At 38.0% G+C, this 26,700-nt stretch overlaps 1 protein-coding gene across 6 annotated transcripts in view; it reads left to right on the top strand.

Moving 5' to 3' along the window:
* Positions 1 to 26,700, top strand: part of LOC127438973 (rab GTPase-activating protein 1-like) — a 136,450-nt gene that overhangs the window by 72,208 nt on the left and 37,542 nt on the right. For 5 of the 6 annotated variants that reach the window (XR_007896828.1, XM_051694928.1, XM_051694927.1 and 2 more), the window contains exons 14-17: positions 14,931 to 15,044; positions 20,265 to 20,339; positions 23,635 to 23,760; positions 25,689 to 25,832. Coding sequence is in view for 5 of the 6 variants with exons in the window: in XM_051694928.1 (XP_051550888.1) it covers positions 14,931 to 15,044; positions 20,265 to 20,339; positions 23,635 to 23,760; positions 25,689 to 25,832 (459 nt within the window). In the remaining variant the exon portion in view is untranslated. Of the gene's footprint in view, positions 1 to 14,930; positions 15,050 to 20,264; positions 20,340 to 23,634; positions 23,761 to 25,688; positions 25,833 to 26,700 lie in introns of those variants that run through there. The other variant, XM_051694931.1, reaches the window with a different exon arrangement.

The raw sequence follows: 26,700 nt of genomic DNA, 5'->3' as shown, positions 1-26,700 counted from the left end.
TAGTAAGCATCAATACTCGCTGAGCTACCCAGGCCCCCCTTGAAATGTAATTTCTTAATCTTTTTTTTTTTTTTTTTTTTTGGGCTTAATTGTGACCTGGACATTTCTTGACAGGTTTCGTGAGATTCACCCACCTAATTAGTCATTACTGGGTTCTGAAGAGACATCGGGGGAGGAGTGAGAGCGACAGAGAGTGTTCGTCCCGGTAGAATTGTCCCCTCACTCTTGAGTTCCTCATGACTTAATGGCCGAACAAGTGTCTCTTTTGAAGAGCATGTTTTCAAAATGTTCTTTCAAAGGGTCGAAAGCGTGTTCCGCTGCGGCAGTGTGTTGCGGAGAGATCAGACCAAAGCTAATGACCCTGATGGTAATGAGACAGCAGATGCTCTCTGCAGGTCCCCAAAGACAATCCAGACATGGACCCGACCTGTTTTTCTTTTCTTTTCCCCCTGCCGCTTCTTCCTGACTTTTCCATCTCTCCTGCTCTTTCCCTTGGATTTCCTCTCATTTACCAAAACCTTTGCTCCCTCTCTCGCTCATTCTCCTTTCTCTCTGGACTTGTCTCCTGCCACGCTCTGGTAGACTGCCTTTGAATAAACTTCACCGCATGCCAGTGCCATTTACAACTGCCTTCACTTTCAGTGGACTTTTTTGCCATGCCAGTGTAGCTGTGTGTGTGGCTGCAAGCTTATACGAATTGACTAAAGTGACATTTCTTAATCTTGTTTTAAGGTTTGTTTTAAATCTATTTCTGGAAAACTAGACAAAAATACTAATCAGGAGTAGGGTTTTTTATGGTCTATATTTTAATGAATTTTTACATGTTTAAAACAAATGATTTACTTAAGACATAAGCTGAACTGTCGGTTATGAACTGTTGATTAATTGTTGCAATAGTCAGCAAAATAGACAATTAATAATTCTAATAATCATTAGATTATTAAATTATCAAAATGATCAGTAGTTGAAGCCAAAAATATAAAAGCAAATTGATAAGTGTAATAATTAAGATCATAATACGAGTGGGACTGTCACAAAACTGGGATTGTCATTGTGCTTTTCCCCTCAATGTTGCCTGTTTGTCACAAGGATTCGGTCTGAGGGAGTGAGACGGATTGAGCCAAATTGTGGAGTTGACACCTTGTGAGGAAAAGCAGGTCACCAAGGATAATGAAGGATCACTTCAACACCAGTGTTTCCTTATCAGGCAGGCTCCACTCACAGCACTTTTTTTCAATAGATCGGTCAAAGTTTTGTCTACAGTACTTGACCTGGGTTTAATGCTCCACCCAGGGTTCATATGTTTCCATTGGGGTGGGGTGCTTGGAGTGAGATTAGTTATTTGAATAAAGTATCGACAGTTTGATTTCCTGTCACTGGTTCTTTAAATCTTGTAGCTATGGTAACTCTGGAATCTTAACACAAGAGGACTCTTGAGAGTTTTCTATTTTAGGTTAAAAATAAGAGTGGTTGAAATAGAAAATTCTCTGCTTATAGGATTGATATGCCATGTAGTGTTGAAAAGTTGATACTTTTATTCCCTCCAAGTAACTTTTCTCTCCTTCGTTCGGAAACTAAACCAGTGGCTGTCGACTGGTCGGATGTTACTGTGGACATTAAGTGGCAACTAGTGTAAACAGCAACAAAATTGTTCAAAATGAAACAAAAATTTCCTGAAAATCAAATATTCAAATTGATTAATTATTCATGTATTCATATTACCATGAAAAACCTTTTTTAAAAACTCAAAAGATTTATCTTTTATTGTTTGGTTTTTAAATGACACAGTTTACATTTACTGTCTTCCATTGATAAACCGGCAACATGTAAGGTCTTAAACACTCTAAGCATTTAAACCGATAGGCATGCGTATATTTTTGCCCATTACCTTGATTTTGCGTTACATGTAAACACCTTCACTGTCGTTTTTACCAGCTTATCAATACTTGTGCGAAAGTAACAGTTATCAGGTAGTTATCAGCGTATTAGTGGGCATGTAAACGTTCTTATTGTCTCCTGAATTTCGATGGTTGCAGCCTTTTTTACCTTTTACTGTGTAGTTTCATTCACGGTATTTGAGGATGAAGCTATGTCACGCAACCTGTCCATGTTGACGGCAGCCTAGTTTGTCTAAATCATACGAAGAAGATGAATTTGCACCAAATTACGGTAGAGTTTGTTGCACACAGCCTTTGACGTCGGTAACAAAAGATATGGTAAGCCTTGTCTCCTCCGTTTTAAAAGCTGCTAAGCCATTTTATTTTGGTTTGCTAACTATGCATGACTATAAGGTTTGTTGCGTTTTGTTATTTGCACTCAGCATCGATTTTTTTTTTTTTTTTTTTTTCTTTTTCTTCCTGCTGTACGGTACTCTATCACACCTGTGGACTATTTTGGGGTCAAGGCCTACCAGTTGAGGACCACTGCAATAAACACTTGCTTCTCTGAATTCTCTGGAGTTTGGAGAGTGTGCTCTCAGGTTGTTAGTTCCTGAAAGGTCATTGAGGTCAGTTTTGACTCATTCACTACATGTTCTTTGATGCACTCTGGGACTACATTTCCCATGTGCCCTCAGAACTCCCTTCCCAGATAACCTGAAGTGCTGCAAAATGTATCCACCTTCTTTGGTTTCTCATAGATTGGGTTGTCTTGAGAGTCATGCTGGGTCATCCGTTAGTAGCTATGACTTTTTTCACTGATCTGTGACCTCTGTGGCCTTTTCTGTCATAACAGTGAATTGAAAGTTTTCTAAAGAGGAAACTGGCCCCAGGAAAAAAGGGCACCTTCCATTTAGGCACTCACGTCACAAATGGATGGTTAAAGAACATTGACTGTTTCCAGGTGAAAAGACAAATATAGCTACCTGTCATATGCTTAAACAGCAAGTCTCTTCCATCCTAAGCCTACATTGAAGCTTTATCTATTAGGGAGTGTTCACAGTGGTTGACTTGTTCTCCAACTACCAACTAGTTGATTAGTGAAATAGACTAGTTTATAGCTATAGAAAGTAGTCTCATTAAAACATTTTTCTCAGTCTCACTAGTTTATTTATTTGGTCTACTAATAATGTGCAATGGTGTATGTACATGCATCACAGGACATTTATATCTTTGTCATTTCTGTCAAAGTCATTTCCAGCACAGTTTAATAGAATACTGTGGTGGAAATAACAGTGATGGAAATTACATTAAAAAAGGGCTTATTCCCTTGTCTTGCTGAGGCTAATTTCATAGTTAACATTTTATGAATCCCAAATGCACACAAATAAATATATATATATATATATATATAATTTGGTAAAATTAAAGCTTGATCGGAAATGACGGCCATTAAAAATATCGGAGTGACTACTTGCACCTTGGTGTAAATAGCATCTGCCACACAGAGCAGCTATTTGCATCCCAATAATGTAGTGGAACCACAGAAATATATGACAAACTAAACAATAGGTGTCACTAGGGGGCCTGGGTATCTCAGCGAGTAAAGACGCTGACTACCACCCCTGAAGTTCATGAGATCGAATCCCAGGGCGCGCTGAGTGACTCCAGCCAGGTCTCCTAAGCAACCAAATTGGCCCGATTGCTAAGGAGGTTAGAGTCACATGGGGCAACCTCCTCGTGGTCGCTATAATGTGGTTCGCTCTCGGTGGGGCTTGTGGTGAGTTGTAAAGACAAAAAAAATATAGGTGTCGCTGCAGAGAAGTGACGTCCTAGCGACCCTGGTTTGAATACGCCTTTTGTCCCACATTTTTTTAAATGAAAATTTACACATTTTCTTAATATTTCCTTTAATACTTCTTACAATAATAAATCAAAATTAATATAAAGGTTGATTTCATTGCAGTGATTTGGTCGCGTGAATGTCGGGGAGTGCAGAGAAGGGTTTGGTCCAGAGGCGGGGGCTGTCGATCGCACTTGTTCCCCTCTTATTCTCGGCATCAATTGTGTGTAGAATGCATCACTGTGTTATTGTAGTAACCATGTTTTGTTTTTTGTGGTAGAAACCATAGTTTTAATGCAGTTAACCATGGTGTTACTACAGTAATATGGTGGTAATATAGTAACCATGGTTAATTTTGTGGTTACTTTAATTTTACTACAAAATACCATGGTGAAACTGTGGTTACTGTAGTAAAACAAAGGTTATTTTTCTACGGGAAGGTTAGGGTTACGTTTAGGGGTAGGGGTTGTTGTAGGGTGTCTGTGAGACCCTTAATAAACACAATAAACATGCTGCAGTGATGCCCACACTGTATGTTAGTATTTAAGTATGGGTGCAAATAGTATCTGCCACTATTTGCACTGGGGTGTAAATAGCATATACCATTATTTGCACGGGGTGCAAATAGCATCTGCTTAAAAAGTATTGTGCTTTATAAGTGACATTTATCTTGATTTTTCTTTTTGTTTTTTTCAAACATCACTTGTCTCATATTTCATCTCACACATGATCTTCACTGACACTTTAATGTCAACTTCGTTAAGTACACTAACTTTTGAAACTTTAGTAAGGGGAAAAATAGTTTGGTGTGGTGGAAATTATGCCACAACTGTGGGACAGTCACAGTTTTTGAAAAATTATTTTAAAGTATAAAAATGGTTTATTTCACTCATTGGCTAGATCGTCATAGTTTTAAACATGTAATTATTTGTATTTTATAATGGATTTTCATAGTCAGGGTCTGGGACAAGACTAAAGTAGTAAAATCTGTAGTATATATAAAAGACATATGAAATATAACAAAAATAAATGATCAAAGCCTGGTAAAAAGTTTACAGTTCATGTGTAACAAGACCTTCATAAAACAAAAAGTTTTTTAATTAAAGTTTATATAAAAATGAGCCCTTGGGACTTAAAGATTGTTTAGAAGAAAGTTGAAGAGATATAAAGAGCAAGCTGTGCTGTTGCTGTTAGACAAAATGTTAGACACAATGAAACCCTCTTGGAAAATTAGCATCTTTTAATTTTTACATTTTAAAGCTTAGCTGTTAAAGCCATAAACATTCTTTGGCTGTTGCGTTGTATTTCAGGGTATCTTTTGACTGTCTTGCTGCAAGCATTGTTTTTTTTAAGATGCTATCTCAAGTTAAAAATAGTGCACCTTTTTAAAATCCCTGCAATTCCGTTTCATTTAGTTGCTTTTCATATAGCTGTTTTGAATGCAGGAAGAATCCTGTCCGATCGGGGTCAGGTGGACCAGAAACCAGCCTAATCTTACAGGGCTTCCTTTAGATCGATTAGTTGACTTATCATTGAGGCAACCCACTGGCATGTCGATTTTGACGATATGTAGTTTTACACATTTCCTACTACAGTATTTATAGCTATCTCTGAACTCCAAGTTTCCGTGTTAGACCATTATCGTGCCCAATGAATTAGCATGCAACACGGCACTGGCAATTAAATGAGCAGTGAAGAGATGCTGACAGACGAGTTAACTGTCTATTCTGGGGACCAGATGTTGCAGACCTTGGGGAGACCTAAAAATCCTCGAACAGCTATGACAAAGCTCTGCAGGCTCTCTGGTTTTTAATGAAGTCAGTGACAGCCTCAACATTTGATGAATGTCTTGAAACAGCAAGTTTGGGCAATGGAATCCAGAAAATTTGAATGGGTTACATTTGGGAGAGATTTGTTAGCGGAGGATTTTATCAGTCAGTGAATACAGTTTTTGAATGCCTTTGCCTGAAGACTATTTCACTCTTTTGCATTTTGTTAGCTATGGATTGTATATGCATGCAAGTTCTGTTGATTCGGAGTGTGGATTCACACTGTGACACAGTTAATAACCGGCCGTCAATGCGATCACACACAGCACAGGCTTGCATAATGCATGAACAAGACTAATCTGTCTTGGTGTTTGCAAAGCATAGAGAGCACTTCAGCCTTTCTTCCTCTCTCTCTCCTCAGCTCTCACCTTTTATTTCGTTGCTGCAAGTTTGGCTGTTGTGATTAGGCTAATGCTGCAGTTTGTCAATTTCAATTACGGCCTGCTTTGAACTGCTCCCATTCCACCCCGGGATGAAATAGAGGAAATATCCTACTGTCAGTCATCTTGGATATTTGTCTCTTCCATTCTACCACGTTTTTTCCCCTCACCTCTAATTTTGCCTCCACCACTCTAAGGTTTATAGTGGACTATTGCAGAGAGGTTAAAGGAATAGTTCGCCCCCAAAAGTAAAACTTCTATCGATTAGATGTTATTTTGATTAATTGTGCAACCCTACCAGGAAGAATCGTGAAATTACACGTTCTTTAGTAAACATAGTAACCAAATAAAGAATCCATTAATATCATCACAATATTGATTAACTTTATCGCCAAGAAAATAATCGCAATAAGATTGTGAACATTTAATAACCAGCTCTAGTTAATTGTGACTCACTTTAAAGCTTAAAGCGTCCAAATGTATTGTAAAAGTAGTCTGTGCAACTCGTGCATCATATTCCAAGTTTTGGTGAGAAACAACATGAAATTTAAAGGGATAGTTCACCAAAAAATGAAAATTAACTTATCATTTACTCACCCTCATGCTATGACTTTCTTTCTTCTGCAGAACACAACTAAAGATTTTAGAAGAATATCTCAGCTCTGTAGGTCCAAACAATACAAGTGAATGGTGACTAGAACTCAGAAGGTCCAAAAAGGACAGAGGCAGCATAAAATGAATCCATACAACTCCAGTGGTTAAATCCATAACTTCAGAAGTGATATGATAGGTGTGGCTGAGAAACAGATCAATAGTTAAGTCCTTTTTTTTTTCTTTTTTTTTTTTTTTACTATAAATTCCACCTTTGTCCAGTAGTTGGCTGAATGTGAAATGAAAGTGTAGATTTATAGTTTAAAACAAAAAGACTTAAATATTGATCTGTTTCTCACCCACACCTATCATTTCACTTCAGAAGATATGGATTTAACCAATGGAGTCAAATGGATTAATTTTATGCTGCCTTTATTTCCTTTTTGGACCTTCTGAGTTCTGGTCACCCTTGTCTTGCATTGTGAGGACCAACAGAGCTGAAATATTTCTCTAAAATCATTGTTTGTGTTCTTCAGAAGACATAAAATCACACATCTGGGATGGCATTATGGTGAATAAATGAGAGAATTTGTATTTTTGGGTGAACTATCCCTTTAAGTAATTTTCCATGGAAAATCTTGATGTCCGTTATGCGTTAATGAGCGCTATGAAAGAAGTATGTTCACAGTGGCTCACATGTTCTTGCGAGAACTTGCGTTGCTTTAATGACAAACAACGCAAGTTCTCGTGTAAATGCATGTCAAACTTTAATACTTCGTGTTTACACTCCATCTGTGCTATTTTTCAATTGCTTTTCTGTGTAAACGTGCACTAGACGGACGTCTTTGACTGTTGCGCTGTGTCTCGCTGCATCTCTTGCAGAAGCACTGCATTTTTTAAGACTCAGTGACTATTAAAAAAGAACTTCACCTTAAAAAAAGCATCAAGAGACACCTAATTTTTTTCATCACCACTACCTTACTGTACCTTTATTTTTTTTTTGGCATAGAAACAGCATGTTCTGTATTGCTATGCAATTAAGTTGTTATACGTTCAATTCAGCACTCCAATGGTGGTCAGAAACCTGTTAGTTAATCTTCAGCAAATGAACAGTTTGAGGTCATGTAATCCATTTCCCCAGACCACAGCGTGACCTATAATGTTTCTCTTTACAGAATCATGAGAGTTGACAGAGCACATTCTGATCTCCTTAGCAGCGCTCAAGGCTCCACTTTAAGCAGATATGGTTTTGATAGCACATCTCACCACTTACATTCTCTCTCCTTCCTTGGGTAGACTGGTGTCATGGCCAAGAAATAGGTCAGCTCACCCCAGGTGATGCTCTAGCGACAGCCACTCTTTTGTCAGAGCCACACAAGATCGGAGCTGACTGGCTTAGAACCCAGTGGGAAGCCCGGCACAAACTTCAGAGCCTCTCGCACACTGTGAGCCCACCACAGAAAGTTCTAGAGCTACTATCCCAGAGTGATAGAGCAAGCCTGATGGCAGTTTCTCAGAGACAAGCTTCTCCTGCGCTTGTCTCAGTCACTGTGCCTTCACGTGGATCCACACAGGCTTGTCATCCTGCAGTTCGCAGTCCAGCTTGCACTAATGTTGTTCGCTGTCATGTTGGATTTCAGAGTGGTTCACTTTGTTCTTGAGGGAGGCTCTGCTTTGAGCTTTTAGCCCCGGCATTGCTGTGTCTGAAACGAGCTGCTTCAAAGATCCAGGACACGCTGAGGTACAGTACTGCTTGTCATTCAGGGGTGTAAACGAGATTAGTGAAGGCCCTGTGAGCTTTGGGCGAAGTGCACTGTGGAAAGAACACATCTGTGGATGTCCCTTTGTGGCAACTCATTTGTTATGGCCAGTTCAAACATGGTGAAAGAAGACAAATGCTTTGGACTTTGCTTTTGGTGTGATGTTATCTTCATTAACCTTCCATGGAGTGATTATATCATGACCACAAAAGTCATTCATTTTATGAACAACTTTCATTAAATAATAAGTCATCAGCAAACATATGTCTAAGGGGCCCTTCCAAATGGAACAAAAAAAAAAAAAAACTAGACGGAGCAACAATTGGAGAAAATGCAGGTGTCTCGAGACAGGTTTTTAGAAAGTTCTTTTTAACTTGACACCAGTGTTGAATCAAATTATGCACTAATCAGAATGAGCAATTTGCATTTATGAATACGCTGGTTATGTTAAAATGCGGTACATGTAACGCAGTATCCTTATAAACCATCTAAAACACGTAATAGTCTCTAAAGCGTTTAGAGTGTACAATACGGTAACATCTATTTCAGTATGTTATAATACAGGGATGCTCATTACGCCAATCGCTACAGTATATAGCTATAGCAGCTATAGCTACAGTACTTTGCTGAGTTTCTTGTCTAGCCAGAGGACATTTTCCTGCCAAACGTAAATGTATAAAAATTTTGAACAGTTTAATGGGGAAAAATATTAACCAACTAGTAATTCCAGTGTCGACTAGCAGCATCAGAACCGTTTAGTCAACTAGTTGACTAGTTTAGCACATCCCTTGTGTATCATGCAGAATTTGCAAAGGAGTATGTAAACTTTTTTTCCAGCAGTTTTTTATCCACCAGGCAAAAATCTTAAGTCTGCTTAGAAAAGTTACATCTCATCTCAACACGATGCACAATTTGAGGTATCATTCATGTCTGTAGCATAAACTGTGCAGGAAGAGTTTCAAGAGTTGGGGTTTTGTTAAAATGGGTTTGATCTGGATTTAGCTGTACATCAGTGTTTCTCAAGCATCAGGACACACCCAGAAGCACACAGCTTCAACAAATTAACTTCCACCTGCATCGGACACCCAGAGGTGATCCAGCCTCATATCAATACCTCCTGTAGATCATTGGTTTTAGCTTACCTCAAGAGTCTGGACAAATTTGACCGGACATTCCTTGTTATTTGCAATCTCAAATCCAGTCAACAGCAGAGCAAACTCTACCAAAGGCCAGCGCCAAGTTTACCCAAGCTTATGCATGGGTGTAATCAGATTGCATCCGTTTGTTTAGACCCCAACCTGACTCTCTAGTCTGCACGGTTTGCTATTGCTGAGCCTCACAGATGTTTAGTGGCCATATTACCATTCACAGCCTGTATCTCTGGCTTTATTTATGAATACCATTTGTCACTAACTCGCCGTTTATGAGGCAGCATTTCATTTTCATGCATGCTGCGAGAAAGTGAGAGAGTGATGGGGGTGAGAGGAAGGGAAAGAGAGAGTGATAGAGGAACAGTGAAACAGTCCACTGAACTTAATCATACACCATATTGTGATTAACCCCATACTGCGGCAAAATTACAGCTCTGAGTCTTTTTGTTGCTGTCTCAAAAAAACAACAGGCAATATGGCACCTGCCCTAACATTGCAGATCTTGTATGTTCTCCACTAAAGATGGTTGCCTAGCTCTGCATCTTTGTTTGATGTGATCTGGATTCACATGGTCCTGTATGAGCTCATGTCTCGAGCTGTCGCTTGTTAAAAATAGGTACAGAACCTTGGAGAATGTCCACACTAATAAGTTTTTTTTATTTGAAAATGCTTTGATTTTGCTACGTTCTCATCCACTCTAGAACGGCATTTTCCTCCACTGAAATGTGCATGTAAACGTGCTTAATGGTTTAATTTTTCAGTTGAAATTTTACTTTATTAAGAAGAAAAATTATATATGAGGTCGAGATTTGAACCCGAGTCACCTTGCAAGCTAAACAAAAATTCAGACGTTTACACTCATCTTACTCTTACAAAATGAACAACTAAGTACTTAAAGTACCAAGTACTCGCCTAGGGCACCGAGTGAGCCAGTACTGCCACTGGTGCCCCCTTAAAAAATAGGTGTATGATGCCCCTGCTCATTGATGAATTAAAGCAACACATAACATCAGTACTGATTACATAACACTTCACATGATTCAGTGACCATTTATTTATAGTGCTGTGTACCGGTTCCATTTGGAAGAGTATGTGTTTGTTCTTGATTAATGCATCAAAAAGGTTGTGTCGCTGTATGGGGGGAAAAAAAAGAACAAAAGAACAAGGTCACTACTTCCACTTGTGCTATAGTAACCTTCATTGGAACGGTCTTTATAGCCGTGTTTTTCCCCTGCAAAAACTTGAACTAATGAAGCAGGGTTACACAAAAAGTGTGTTGTGTCCTGTACTATTCAGCAAGAATTTATCAGTATCTTGTATAAGGGAAAAATGGCAAAAAAGGAGGCTACATTATTCAAACTGAGTGTGCTGAAGAGGAAAATGAAGGTAACATTAATCAGGATCTAAAAACGTGAGTCAATTTGGGTGCTAATTATTAGCTGGAAATGATTGCCCTTATTGGAAATATATTGTAGCATTTTTTTGAAGTAGGAAGTAGTTGAGTACTATTTCCAGTGGCTTTAGAACACAGTGAAATCCCATTGGTCTAAAATCACACTAACTGTATGTGAAACATCAAGTATGTTCTGAATGGCTGTGATTGTGATGCTTTGCGTAGTGTTTTCGCTTCAAAAATTACTTAATGTTCATAATTATTCGCTGCTGTGCCAGTCTCTCAGCTCCTCGACACTACAGTGAAAGGAATCTTTTTATAGGCAGATAAGTGTCACTAGCTTTCAGAGCGTTTGACAGGGTGGTCTGTCTGGGTGAATTTCTTCCCAAATTTTAAACTTAAAAATAAGAATCTGTATTTAGCATAATGAAAATTAAGCCTTCTTGTTTTTTAGTGTTGTGACACTAAAGGACACGTAAATTGACGATTTAACAGCACAATTTTCTGTAAAGTTCCTTTGAGACTATATAGATTGTGAAAAATACTGTAAAAATAAAATTACATAATTTTCATGACAATTAAGCATATTTCCCCAAAATGCTCATTACCATAATGTGTCTAAATATCTTTCTCTTGTAATTCTCATTATTCTCGTTGTTTCTCATTAATGTGATATGTTTAATGCTGAATAGTATGTATAATGGTGCTGCGGGGGAATATAATCCTAATGTCAAATGTCATGTCTGATTTGATGAAAATTATTATTATTTAACTGGATAAGCATCCACTTCCATTAAATATGTATTTTTAAAAAATAATATTTTGATGTAATCAGATTCAATATTATTTTAGAAAAATCTCCCCTATCTAGTGAATCTCCCCTATTGATTGCATGCATAATTTGTAGTATTTACATTGATATGTAGAGCAAGTGCCAAAACGGTACTGTCTCTTTAATAATAGAGGCAGTTCAGCGATTAACAGAGACATTATTCAATGACAAATGGACTGGGTGGAGCTCGTCTTTGGACACACATTACACGGAATGAGTCAAGCTAAACTTTTACACTCAACGCACAATGGAAAGAACTCAGTGTTGAACTTCTTCACCAATATATTACTCAATCTCTGGTGAGTGAAATCGGAACATTTACCAGCGCAAATCTTGGCTGCATATGCAAGTTATTTACTTCCATTGTAGAGGGTTGCGCATAGAGTTAAAGATCAATCTTGGAATTTTACGAAACGATATTAGGATTGTTTAAATAAAGATCTTGATTATTCGGAAATCGATAACTACTGTATATCCAGCCCTAAAACAAATACTAAAATACAATTTAATTTAGCATTAACTAATGGTAATACAATCACGGTGTATACTGTACATATTTAACAGTTTTAAAAATATTTTTAATAATTTCGCATCACTGTATTAATGAAATTTTCACATCACAGTAGTGAGAATTGGGGGCCTGGGATGCGCTTAATTGTCAAGTCACAATGCAAAAAAAACAAAAAACAAATAGGCTTTATTTTGTTAATGCAAATTGTAATTTCTTTTTGCCTTTTGATTTTGGTGTGAAATATGATGCAGACATCCTCTTGAAAGGTTTCTTGAGAGTCCTCATTGCAATAACTTTATACTCCGTCAAGCTTTATTCTGCCCACCCATTAACAAACTCCCATACACGCTGTAAAAAAGGTGAGGGGATGTGGGAACCTGTCCTTCTGACTTATGATGCTTTTAATTAGCTCTGACACATGCTGTTCATTGAATGCACCTTATCACAACTTGGCCTGTCAGAGAAATTTCCACAGTCTCCTTCTGATGTTGCCACGGCATGAATTCCAAAATCTTTTCACTCTAGATTTGATAGGAAGGACAACCACTTTCTCAGTGTTGTATGAATCATAGGACATCTATTCTGATAAACTAGGCAGGCCAAAAGGAGAATAATGACACGTGGTAGAATACTTAGAGATGTGTAGTTGCTCTGAGTGAGCTGATTATTATAGCAAGTGAAGTCAAGCAAATAAAAGTGGGTCTTAATGGCCTCTTATTGATTGGCACTGTCTGCGCAAAAAAAAAAAAAAAATCGTAATTGCCCATTTCTTAAAAGCTTTAACTGCACATTTAGTGTCAATTGGTACATAGTAAAATGTTGCTGGTCTGAAATTGAAAGTTACAGTATGAATACATTTCCCAATTAATTAAGTGACTATTTTGTTGGCTTTGATACTGGCTAGTTGGCTTTGATACTGGCTAATGCTGCCTTAAAGTTATGGCGGAATGATTGTATTTACGAGATGGGTGCACATCAGTGCCACCACAGTGTCTTACTTACCAGTGGAAATTTCTTTGAACCCCGACTTCTTGAGTTGGGTCTGTGGCAATTAAAGAATCATGGTGGAAGCTAATTGGTATTGATCATAAGTTGCATTATGTGTGAGCAGAAAAGTTGCACTGTTGTTTCCTGAGGGAACCTCATTTCAGTTTGTTCATCCCTCTACAATGTGTAAACATCACAATAAACCTTGCCTTTGTTTGTTCAGTTGTCCTTGATGAAAAGCAGTGTGCGCTAGGGCTGAGTATCGAAACTCTCAATTTGATTCTGATTTTGATATACTTTGATTGGATTCTGATTCAGTTGGGTATATTGTAGATATATTAACATATACAGTATAATAATCAACACAACAAAAACTAAAGTAAACTTTAAACTAAAAGTAACCAATTGATCTTGGGATCTTAAGAATCAATATTGGAATAGTTCAAATAAAGATTGCAATTAATCTGAAAATCTATAGGTTACTATTTTAATGTTAAAAATTGATAAATTCGAAGCCCGCCTCTCCGACGTTGCATGTAGGATAAACACAGGCTTTGTTTGCCTCGATTTCAGTATGATTTGATTCTGATTCATTTCTATATATTTCAGTTCTAATGTCCATTTTGCTTACATATGAAAGAAATGCTTTCAGCTAATGCTGTAAAAATATACAGGGAACCTTCTAACTTGGTACGTTATGAAAATATTAATAAAAAATCATTAACAACGGGGCTCAAACTATGCTGCTCAGTTGCTATTTTTGAAACCAATATAATTACTGAACTAAAATTAAAATATCGGTCTTGAGATTTTGGGAATCTGCATCAGGATCATTCAAATGAAAAACCAGAAAATCTATATTTTTACCCAACCCAAGTGTGTGTTGTCCGGGGTAGATTACCAAAAGCAACCTGTCGTCCTCTGCTGGATCTGTCCTTTTATGAGGTCGGTTACAATTTCTTCTCACTGTGACCGAAACTCTTAAAATATAAGGTGCAATTTCCCAAAAAGTAGTAGGGGGGACAATTTCGAATTTCTACAAGTGAAGTGGACCCGTTGGGCCAACTATAATGGTTTCTACGCCCCTCGTTCAGGCTTTTTTTCTATCTGCTTTTCTTCCAGACTTCATCCTGACGTGTCTACCATCAAAAACCAGTTTGATCCAGATTAGATGCTTTCAAGTGGCTCTTTTGTCTCTGGCCAAGAGTTTGTGCAATGCTTTCCGTCTCAGAGTCTGCTCGTGTTCTCCATCATGTGATTCGCACACTGTCTGCATTTGACTTGTTAATTCGATTTGCTCTTCAGCTTTGAAGAGTACGCTGTGCTGAGCAAGACACTCTCCTGTGCTTCTTAATCTATGTGAGCTCTGTAAACACTTCACACAAGGTTATTCCTTCACTCTTCATGACAAAATAAACATTTTTATGCTTGCTTTCACTGCCCTGTCAAGTTCAACCTTGCTTTAAAGGACAGTGTGGAATAAAGGTAGCTTGTGAATGGTTTGTATTGTAGCTACAAGGAACATGGATGAAAATCAAAGGGCGTACAGAAAATGACCATCATGCGATTAGTAATTACAGTGTAGACCCATAAAAGCTTTTCCAGTGTAGACCCATTACGTGGGTTTGACAGTAGACGTGATCTGTGCAGTTACATGCACACTATTCAGTTCAGATCACAGAAATTTTCTACAATTGGTTCTTGCAACTATTGTTGACTTGTCTTAATGGGGCTTTGTCGTAACGCATTCGGATTTTGTTTTGTCCCAACCCACAGGACTCCGCCCAGGAAGCAGTCATCACCCGAGACATCCATCGCACCTTCCCGGCTCACGACTACTTCAAAGACTCAGGTGGTGATGGCCAAGATTCTCTCTACAAGATCTGCAAGGTGAGGTGAATGCTGTGCTGCCTCCACACATCACTCAGTGTTGCCTTCTGGCAACAAGCATCACAACCCCACTGCAACATCTCTATCCAGTGACCTTTGTTTTGCTGTAATCCTAATGCCCTTGAGATGGGTGAAAATGTACATTTGTTCATTTTGCCAGTTGAAAGCAGTTATACGTCATGGGTCCGTTATTACGTTTCAAAATTATTCCAGACTAATAGCGTATACAGTTATCCAATTATCTGCAACACAGATTGAATCAAAGCACACATTTATCTCTATACAATAAAACAGATGGGTCTGGCTCTAAAATCTGATTGGATTGGCCGCCGTAGAAGCAATTGAAAAATAGCTAATATATGCAAACCTTTGACCACAGATGAGTTGAATTCAATAGTAATTCAAGTTACTGTTTTCTTTGGCAACTGTTAACAGCCTACAGTTAAGCTAATGAACTTTGTTACTTGGCCAAAAAGTTGTTTATTTAGAAATATTTTATTATCAGTACATTTAAATATTTATTCAAGATTAGCATCTTTTTACCAAATTGCTTATAAAAGGCAGTGCGTCACAGTAAATTGAATTAGTCTTTGTGACTTTAAAGCCCAAAGTATACTTCGGTTTTGGCACAAACACTTAGTGTCTGTGTACAGTCGAACGCTCACCTTAAAAATGATGACATCAGAAAACTGAAAACAAGCAGACGTGGCTTAAATTGTGATTGGATAAGCCAGATTTGTAGCCGTTGAGCACCCTGTGAGCACACATTCTACTGTATGTAATTGCCCCAAATTTGCTACATTGCTTGGCAACTTGAAACCTACAGTTTGGATAATGAACCACTTGTTTATAACTTGGCGGAAGAACTGTGTATTAAATATTGGCATTTTTTTACATAGTGTTGTTGCAGCCATTTTGATCGAGTCTGTGCATTGCAGTAATTTCACCAGGGGTAAAGTTGTTTTAGGAACAACCCTTACAATATGCATTTGCCAGGGTTCACTCGGCCTTCAGTTTTTCAACATTTAAGGTCATAAAAAGTCTTAAATATCTTAAATGATACAGCAAAAGTCTTAAATGTTACTTAAAGAGGTCTTAATTTTGGGGGCGAAAAGACAGGAATCGTGATATGACCTAATGTGATTATCAAATTTCAAAAGAATATGATCTAATTAAATCAAAGCATGTGCTACGTCCTTCAAAGTGAAAACGCAGCACAGTTGTATTTTCTCAAAGCATGCGGGGCTTGTGAGTGTTTTCAGCTGTTGCAGAGCAGTTCACAATCATTAAGCCATATCGGAAATTTATGACAAACTATCACTAAAGATCAACTGTTGATGATGATGATATAGTGTTGATGAAATATGACCGTGTTTACTCTTCATTGTTTATATTGTAATATGTTGTAGATTATTGTAGGAGTGCATGTTTTATATCCCTTATTTGACTGAATGAGCAGCTGGAAGCAGTGAAGTGCAAACATTTCAAAATAAGGGTCCCCGCTGTATTTCAAAGTTAAAGTGCCTTTAAATTTAAAAGTTCCACGTTATTAATCAAATCATGTGATATAGTTGAAGTCAGAAGTTTCCATACACCTTAGCCAAAGCCATACATTTAAACTCAGTTTTTCACAATTCCTGACATTTAATCGTAGAAAATATTAGGATCACTACTTTAAGAATGTGAAATGTCAGAATAATAGTAGAGAGAATGATTTATTTTTAGCTTTTATTTCTTTCATCACATTGGGTCAGAAGTTTACATACACTTTGTTAGTATTTGGTTGCTGGAATTTTGGCCCATTCCTCCAGACAGAAGTGGTGTAACTGAGTCAGGTTTGTAGGCCTCCTTGCACACGCTTTTTCAGTTCTGCCCACAAATTTTCTATCGGGTTGAGGTCAGGGCTTTGTGATGGCCTCTCTAATACCTTGACTTTGTTGTCCTTAAGACATTTTTCCACAACTTTGGAGGTATGGTTGGGGTCATTGTCCATTTGGAAGAGCCATTTGTGACCGAGCTTTAACTTCCTGGATGATGTCTTGAGATGTTGCTTCAATATATCCATATAAAATTCTTTCCTCCTGAAGCCATCTGTTTTGTGAAGTGCACCAGTCCCTCCTGCAGCAAAGCACCCCCACAACATGATGCTGCCACCCCCATGCTTCACGGTTGGGATGGTGTTCTTTGGCTTGCAAGCCTCACCCTTTTTCCTCCAAACATAACGATGGTAATTATGACCAAACAGTTCAATTTTTGTTCCATTAGACCAGAGGACATTTCTCCAAAAAGTAAGATCTTTGTCCCCATGTGCACTTGCAAACTGTAGTCAGGCTTTTTTATGGCGGTTTTTGAGCAGTGGCTTCTTCCTTGATGAGCAGCCTTTCAGGTTTTGTAAATATAGGACTTGTTTTACTGTGGATATAGATACTTGCCTACCTGTTTCTTCCAGCATCTTCACAAGGTCCTTTGCTGTTGTTCTGGGATTGATTTGCACTTTTCGCACCAAACTACGTTCATCTCTAGGAGACAGAATGCATCTCTTTCCTGAGCAGTATGATGGCTGCATGGTCCCATGGTGTTTATACTTGCGTAGTAATGTTGTACAGATGAATGTTGTACCTTCAGGTGTTTGGAAATTGCTCCCAAGGATGAACCAGAATTGCGGAGGTCCACAATTTTTTTTCTGAGGTTTTGGCTGATTTCTTTTGATTTTCCCATGATGTCAAGCAAAGAGGCACTGAGTTTGAAGGTAGGCCTTAAAATACATCCACAGGTACACCTTCAATTCAGTACACCTCCTATCAGAAGCTAATTGTCTAAAGGCTTGCCATTATTTTCTGGAATTTTCCAAGCTGCTTAAAGGCACAGTTAACTTACTGTATGTAAACTTCTGACCCACTGGAATTGTGATCTAGTCAATTAAAAGTTAAACAATCTGTCTGAAAACAATTGTTGGAAAAATTACTTGTGTCATGCACAAAGTACAGTTGTGTTAAAAAACAAATAGCAGTACAACATCAGTAACCTGATGAACCACTGTTATTAGTAGTAGTGATATTTCTGCATTGCAAATAATTTACTTGTAGTAGTGTAATAGAAAAACAACAGACCCAACTGTCATGACATGCACGCTGCTTGTTCTGAGTAATTGACTCATTCATTGAAAGGGGCGTGTTCAAAATAATAGCAGTGTGGCGTTTAATTAGAGCATTCATTCTGTGAAAAAAAACAGGTGTCATTAATTTTCCTTTATTTAGGAAGAAGGGAAGCAAATGTTTCACACATTGTTATAAAATATATTTCCTTCTGAATTGCTAAGTAAACTAGGTCGTTCCAAACATTGTTCAGAGGAACAACGTAATTTGATTCAAAAGTTGATTGGAGAGGGGAAAACGTATAAAGAAGTGCAGCAAATTATAGGATGCTCAGCTAAAATGTTCTCAAATGCTTTAAATTGGCGACAAAAATCCGAAACACGCTGTAGAAAATGAGCAACTTCTGTTAAAACGGATCGAAGAATAGTCAGAATGGCAAAGATTCAGCCAATTATCACCTCCAGAAATATTAAAGATGATCTAAATTACCTGTAAGTACCGTTACAGTCAGAAGACGTTTGTTCGAAGCTAAGCTATCAGCAAGAATCCCCGTAAAGCACCATTGTTGAAAAAACGGCATGTGCAGAATCGGTTAAAATTTGCCAAGGAACACATCGATTGGCCCAAAGAGAAATGGCGTAACATTCAGTGGACTGATGAGAGTAAAATTGTTCTTTTCGGGTCTAGTGGTCATCGACAGTACGTCAGGCAACCCCCGGGTACTGAATTCAAGCCGCATGGTGGTGCAAAAATCATGGTATGGAGATGTTTTTCATACTACGGTGTTGGGCCTATTTATCGTATACCAGGGATCATGGATCAGTTTGAATAAATCAAAATACTTGAAGAGATTATGTTGCCCTATGCCGAAGAGGAAATGCCCCTGAAACAAGACAATGACCCCAAGCACACGAGTAAGCGAGCAACATCTTGGTTCCAGACAAAAAGGATTGAGGTAATGGAGTGGCCAGCTCAATCCCCTGACCTCAACCCCATTGAAAACTTGTGGGGTGACATTAAAAATGCAGTTTCTGAAGTAAAACCCAAAAATTCACAGGAACTGTGGAATGTAGTTCGTTCATCCTGGGCTGAAATACCTGTTTCTAGGTGCCAGAAGTTGGTTGACTCGATGCAACGCAGTTGCGCAGCAGTTATCAAAAACAATGGTTATGCAACTAAATATTAGTTCAGTAATTTAAAGTGAAGTTAAATCTTCAAAAATGTTGCCACTGCTATTTTTTGAACAGATTAATATTCCTTTTCTTTGCTTACTGTAAAAGAATAATGCAGACTTGATAAAATGTGTTAATGCTTTGATTTGGAATTGAATGCGTAATGTTTCCACTACATTTGAAATATGGAAATAAAAGCTATTAAAAAATATTTGCAGTTTATTCACTTTTATTAACGCACTGCTATTTATTTGAACACAACTGTAGATGTCCTAAACGACTCGCTAAAACTATAGTTTGCTAATATGAAATCTGTGGAGTGGTTAAAAATGAGTTTTAATTACTTCAAGCTAAGTGTATGTAAAGACTTCAGCTGTATATATGTGGAAAACATGTCTTGAGTATTTCAAACTTGTATATAGCCTACCCTGTTTTACTGATAAGCAATGTTAAGGCCATGTTGAATGTGTGCCCCTGCCTGTTTAAGTAAGAGTCTGTGATACATGATTTATTTTGAGATTGTGTTGGTTTGTTTTGGAACGGGGATACGGTATTAATTTTATTTGTTCAGGTCTTGAAAAATGTCTTAAAGTCTTAAAAACTCTGCAGCATCCTGATTTGGAAAAAAAAAGTGCACCTTTCAGATGAACAGGAGAAAATCTGGGAGTGGTGAAGATACAGGGGATGGTAGTTCTGTTCTCTGTTAAATCTCCTTTGTGAGGAGTCTTAAGAGCTTTTCCATCAGCTGATTGGCATTGGCAGATTAAAAGGCTCCTAAATTGTTCAAAGGACCTTCATTCCAGCTAATCTTGGACCCGACATCCCTCAGCTCTGAGTGGCACGCTTTGTTGAGAACATCTTCCAACATTTACTGTCATTTAAATGTGCCAAAGCATGAATACAGAAATAAAGTGCTCATTAAATCTATAATCTTAACTGCTGTTTATCCACAGGCCTACTCTGTGTATGACGAGGAGATCGGCTATTGTCAAGGCCAATCATTTCTGGCGGCTGTATTACTGTTACATGTAAGTATTTCGCATGACAGCTTTCAAATTTGTTGTTTTCCCACAATAGTTATGTTTCGTCCATATTATTTGCAGGCGAGGAACAAGTGCATGTTTCATTGGGGTCACCTTAGCGAGTTTTAGCATAAAATAACTTCTTTTGCAGTCAGTTTTCTCTTTCAGGTCAACTACTGTTATGTTGGAGCAACAGTTTGAAGAAAATCTTGCTGAGCTAGTTAAAGTTAGTTCAGTCATGACAACTTGGAATAAATTTAAGGTATTATAATGGATATGGCAAGTTTGTAGGTTTGGTCTTGGCAGACTAGATCTGCTTGTGCTGCTGCTGTAGAGCAAGTATGAAGAGTTGCTACTGCTAGAATATTCACAGACATGCTGTGTTGAGCATGTAAGACATACTGCTAAACAATTAGACATACAAAAGACATGCTGCTGCTGCGCAATTAGACATATATATAACGCCCTTGCAGTACAATGCAAATCTAGACCGGTGGTGCTGGGGAGGAAGAGGGTTTTGAAGGGAAAACTCTTTTATAGCACCACAATGAAATGGCTTACCTTTAAACAAGGTCATTTAAAAGTTAGGCACAAAGTGAGTATGCATGTCAGTTGGCTAACAGATTAGATGTCAATGGACCTGTCAGCTTGCACCATGTAGAGTTTCATAACTGAACTTAGAATCATTTAACTGTCGACATATTTATAAGCTTCCTGATCCAAAAGAGATCCGGGTAATTGCACAGACATTTGAAAGAACTGGCCCCTGGAGTACTGAGATTTGTTACCTCTACAGTAACAGAAGAACACACATCAAGTAAGCTTTGACCAAGCATTCGTGTGTTCCTGTCAATTATGAAATTCTGAAGGGACTTGCAACTGAAAGATTCCAACAAAAATCCTTGAATTTGAAAGGAAAATTTTGGGCAATACCAGGGCTTACCTGATTGTCTTATCTTTTGACTTTTTGAAGCTTGTTATGGAGTAGAAAGAGGAAAAAGAAAGATTTTCTCAGAGGAGACATTGAGAGATGTTGGGACACTGACAGAATGGTTAATTCCATATTTAATTAAACGGAAACCTGTATATGATGGAGTTTTTAGTTTTTCTGTGATGGCTGCTCATATGGGGCTTGATATTAGAGTGCGTTTGGGGATTTCTATAATGTAGTGTAAGTGTCTTTCTCGTGGCCTTGCCCAGGAAGCTCAGGAGCTGTCAGGAATATTAATGACGGAGCCCGTCTACCTGCAGGAGCCCATTCAGCTCAGGACACACACGCTGTCTGTGTGATTTAATACCCAGCTCTCTCTCTCTCTCTCTCTGTCTCAAAAACACAAACACATTTCCTCTCTGATATTATCAGGCAGACAGCCACTGCAGTTGATATCACACCACTTTCTTAACATGTGACATTGATCATGAAATACAAATGCATGCATTTACACACACACACATGTTATGTCTCCCTCCCTTACTTAATGTATTTATTCTAGAGCTGTCGATTTAACACATAAAAAAATCACATAACTAATCATGCTCCCTGATCCGTATGTAAATTTTGTAATAAAAGTATGGGGATTTTTTTTACCATTGGAGCTTGAAGTATATGTAACTTCATCTTTTTATGAGCCGCGTCAAAAGAGGGCAGTCAGCGTGCCTCAAACCTCACAAACAGCGCAGCCACACAATGAGAGGTCACACAGGACACTTTTCTTGATGACTAGACAAGCTGAAAGCAATAGAATGCTGGGTTCTCCAGACTCGATATTCAAAGTGCCTGCTGCATTTAATATCAAATTAAAGTTGAAAATGAGCAAGATGCTCAATCTCCAATACAAAATTATTTTACTAGGCAATAAAACATTAATAAGCCAGAGGGTATCGGCAGACTATCTGCTTTCGTCAGGGCATGAGAAACAAACACACACCAGTATCTTATTTAAGTGATACTCAATTGGCAGCAGCCTATGAGCTTCAATCATTAGTCAATCATTCAATTAATCACAAAGGGTAATCACAAAAAATCCCTTTGTGATAATTGAATGATTGATTAAGATTGAAGCTCATTGGCCACTGCCAATTCTTCTCAATTATTTGAATTATTATCTAATATTTATATTTAATTATCTTTATATGCAATTAGCCCTGTTAACGATGTTGTGTTCCGGTAAAACTTTTTTTTTTTTTTTTTACTTAAACCAATTGGAATAAAATTCCATGAATGTGTTCACATATGGTATAAAAAAACCATTATTTAAGAATTGGTAGCAGCTGTATGCGTTGTAATTTCCAGATTCTAAGCTTTAAAATGACACCTGTTTTGTTCAGATCAAGCAAGTGGTTATTAATTTATTATGTTATCATTATTTTCGCAGGGAGTGTCCCCCACTGGCCCGGTATAAGCTCAGTTCAATTAATTCTTCTATCAATAAAAATATCTTCAAAAAAGGAGTACAAAACCTGCCATAATTACTAAAGAAGAAGTTGATAAAAAGATCTAATGCAATATCTTGTGATAATGTATGCAACATAAGTGGGCCAATCATTTTTGACCTGGAACACAAAATGTGTTGGCACAAAATGAGCACAACTCAAGAGTTAATAGTGATTAATTTGGTTAATTAATCTGCATTTTGTGTAATTAACTGGATTGAAAAATTTAATCTATTGATATCTCGGGGCCTGGGTAGCTCAGTGGGAAAATACGCTGGCTGCCACCCCTGGAGTTCACTAGCTCACTAGTTCAAATCCCAGGGCGTGCTGAGTGACTCCAGCCAGGTCTCTGCCACCCAGACTGAGGTGAATCAATACGTGACCACGAGGACTTAAAAGCACATTGGGAATTGGGCATTCCAAATCGGGAGAAAAAGGGGAAAAATCCCCCCACCCCCATTGATAGCTCTAATATTCCTTAATTCATTCCTTCTCTGTCACTTATACTTCATTTGAAAAACATGATTGATTTTCATTGCATCCTTTGGATGTACCTTTAATCAGTTAAAAACTTTGCACTTTTAGAACAACACTCTATATAAGAATTTGTGCTGCCATTACACATTTTATCTGCTGTATTTTATGGTCATTTCTATATATGGAAAGTTTATTGTTCTTTTTTTTAGTTCTTTTTTAAAAAATGCCCTTTAATCATGAACCGCTAACATGAGCCAGTAGTATTTATGCAGCATATTTCATGCAGAAATCAGCCTATGACAAAACTGTAAAGAATTTCAATGAAAATATGAAAGTAAGGGTAACAAAAACATTTCTATACTAGTTGTAAAATCTCTTTATTTCTCTGTAGATGCCCGAGGAGCAAGCCTTCTGTGTGCTGGTAAAGATCATGTACAACTACGGTCTTCGAGAACTCTACAAAAACAACTTTGAAGATCTTCACTGCAAGTTCTACCAGCTAGAGCGCCTGCTGCAGGTTTGACCTTTGATGCTATGAGTTTATGTCCGTGTTTATGTGGGCATGCTAGTCCAACCTCATGTCATGGTGTTTGTTGAAAGCTCTTTCTATGTTAAACCCCCTGGTCTCACTTTTACAGCATCTCACAGAGTTTTGCACATGGAGATGGGAATTCTTCCAGAGAGTTGTACGACATGTTTCGGAGATGTGCAAGCCTAGCCAAGGCTGATTGATGCTAACACTCTTGGAGTGATTAATATATAGCTATTATGGACTAGTGAGATTTTACTGTGTGCAAACTACCTAACGACATAAATGGAAATCAGGCTACTAAAATATTGCTCAAAATGTGCATTGCTTGTCAGGGTCATGGCTGATTTTGACAAAAACATAGGATGTAGTTGGCCATTCACATAAAACACATTATGCATCTGTGCTATTTGTCAATTGTTTTTCGATGTAATATGTACTAGTCGGACATTTTGGACCCTTAGGGTTACACATCTTGCTATTTTTCAGTGGCTCACGCAGGAGTATCATGTTTTAGATGCCGTGTCAAGTTAAAAATAACTTCAACGCATTTCAAGAAACCTGCTTTCTGTTCTACTTGTTGCAGTGCATTTAGCTTTTAAAGAGCAACAAGGCATTCTGTTTCAAATTGAATGCCCCCCAACAATTCTAATTCAGAGCTGAGATTCAAAAACTCCCTAGCACAGAAAATTTATTCTGAGGTGGTTAAGTCCTCTACAGCAATGCTGGTTTATAGTAATACATAGGTCACATCTGTGGTAAGGAAAAGAGTTTTCGAAACGCTCTGTTTTGGTTGGAGGAAACCGGCATTCTAGTGTGGGTGAGAGGCATAAACAGTGAGCTGAATGGGTTTCCAAACGAAAACTTATTTATGTGAACGTGGCCAAAGTTATGTTATAAAGTTAAGCATGCTATTCCAAAGAAACAAAATATGTTTCTTCATAAACTTTTATCAAAATGTAATTTGCTCTGCTTCTGAAACGACTTTATCCCTGCCTTTACCGCCTGGCTCTCGCTTTGACAGCATCACACTCGGTGTTGTTCTTGAACACCCCTCGTGAGAGCTGACAAGCTGTGTGTGTATAAGGGCCATGTCAAGTGCAAGCGTCGGCCCTCTTGTAAGCTATTAGACCCAATCCACTGGAAAATGGGTTTTAATTTTGTGCTGAAATGCAGTTAAGGTTGAGGTAGCCCTCTTTTAGTGCTAAATCCAACCTGGTTAGTATCGACAAGCTTCCCTCACTGCAAGAGCATTAGCATCGGTCAGCCTCAGGCTTGCACGCTGCGGAAAACGTGTCGGATGACAGCAGGCTCTCTGGAAGAATTTCTATCTCCTCCTCCACGAGTTCCTTTGCATTTTTTTTCTTTTTCTTTCCAACTTGCATGTGTTAACCTAACACTCGCACCGCTAAGATCAAACAATGCAATCTACCCCAGAAAAATCTTCAATCTTTCGGCTCGCCTGCTTGTTTGTGCTGCGTGCCTCAAAAGGTCTTTTTGAGATGCTAATTTAAGATGTGCCTTTGTAGATATCGGTTAGCCCTTTTGATTAATTCTCTGCCCAGAATCTGAATCCAGAGTGTGAATTTCTAACTCCTGTCTTGGTTTGCTTTTTTATTAGTGGTTCTTTCTATGGCAAGTATCACTATTACTAATGCTTATGGTTAATATTTTTGCATATTGGTCAAACAAATATATTTTTTGTTGTATCTTTCTAACTTTTACAACAATTGCAATTGGAAGATATTTACATCTAAAAAACACATTTTTGCTTTATGCAATTCTGCTTTCGTGTATAGATGCAAATAATTTCGGCATTCCAACAGAAACGTGTACAGATGCACTTAGTATATATTTATTATACATTTTAAATCTGTTTCTGTTTTCGTCACCTTGTTTCTCTCCTCTGTGTCCAGGAGCAGTTGCCGGACCTGTGGTCTCACTTCCAGGATCTGAACCTGGAGGCCCATATGTACGCATCCCAGTGGTTCTTAACACTCTTTACCGCCAAGTTCCCTCTCTGCATGGTCTTCCATATCACCGACCTGCTCCTGTGCGAGGTGATACATCCTCCTCCAATCACAAATTTATACTGTGTCCTAACCAGGCATGACACAGCAAGTCCCAAGTGTGGTTCTCTGCTCACTGATGGAGAAATGCTGTGTGAAGTGTCAAAATCACAGCCAATCAGAGTAAATTTGATGCTTAATGTGTGAAGCGGTGTTATGAAGCGATGCGATTTCACTTTGTACAGGACTACCTAGCGACATGAATGTAAACTAAGCGACCAACAGAAATGTTTTGTTAAGCGTTGCTTGTGACGTTGGCTGCTGGTTAGGAGAAAACTCAGATTAACATGCCAAGAAAGAATTTATCGCTTCCGCCTGATTATATTATAGCTTATTTTTAGCGCAGGTATGCGTTCAGTGTAAACGACCCCCAACACTTAAAACTCAGTTGCGCTGAGCTTCAAAAACATTCTATTATAGCAAATTTAGCGGACATGCTTTAGTCCTCAGGTCATTAGCTGCACTGGTTTATAGCTGCTTTAGTTTACAAGGCAAAATTCATCATCTTTACTACTAAATTAATGCACATTTCTGGTCTCATTGTGAACGATTCATTGGTGCACATTATCTAATTTTTATTACTTTATTAATTTAATAGTAATAAGAAATTATTTATAAATTGATCTGCCTCTGAAACCTTTGTTTGCTTTTCGGCTAACGCCACAAATCCCTACTTTTCAACCCCTCCCAGTTTTCAAGATCCAGTCAAAAACATTTCTCTTGTTATCCTGCTTTATTCGGAAATACATGAGATTATGTAAGTAAAAGGTATAGAATATACAGTGTATGATAACACAAAAGGTCATTTGTTTTAATTATGTCTGTGTTATTTATATCTAAAAGGTATTTTCTTGCTAAA

Source organism: Myxocyprinus asiaticus, chromosome 50, assembly GCF_019703515.2.
Source record: "Myxocyprinus asiaticus isolate MX2 ecotype Aquarium Trade chromosome 50, UBuf_Myxa_2, whole genome shotgun sequence".
Taxonomy (NCBI): Eukaryota; Metazoa; Chordata; class Actinopteri; order Cypriniformes; family Catostomidae; genus Myxocyprinus; species Myxocyprinus asiaticus.
Note: the sequence above shows the minus strand (reverse complement) of the source record. Positions and strands in the feature narration are given on the sequence as shown.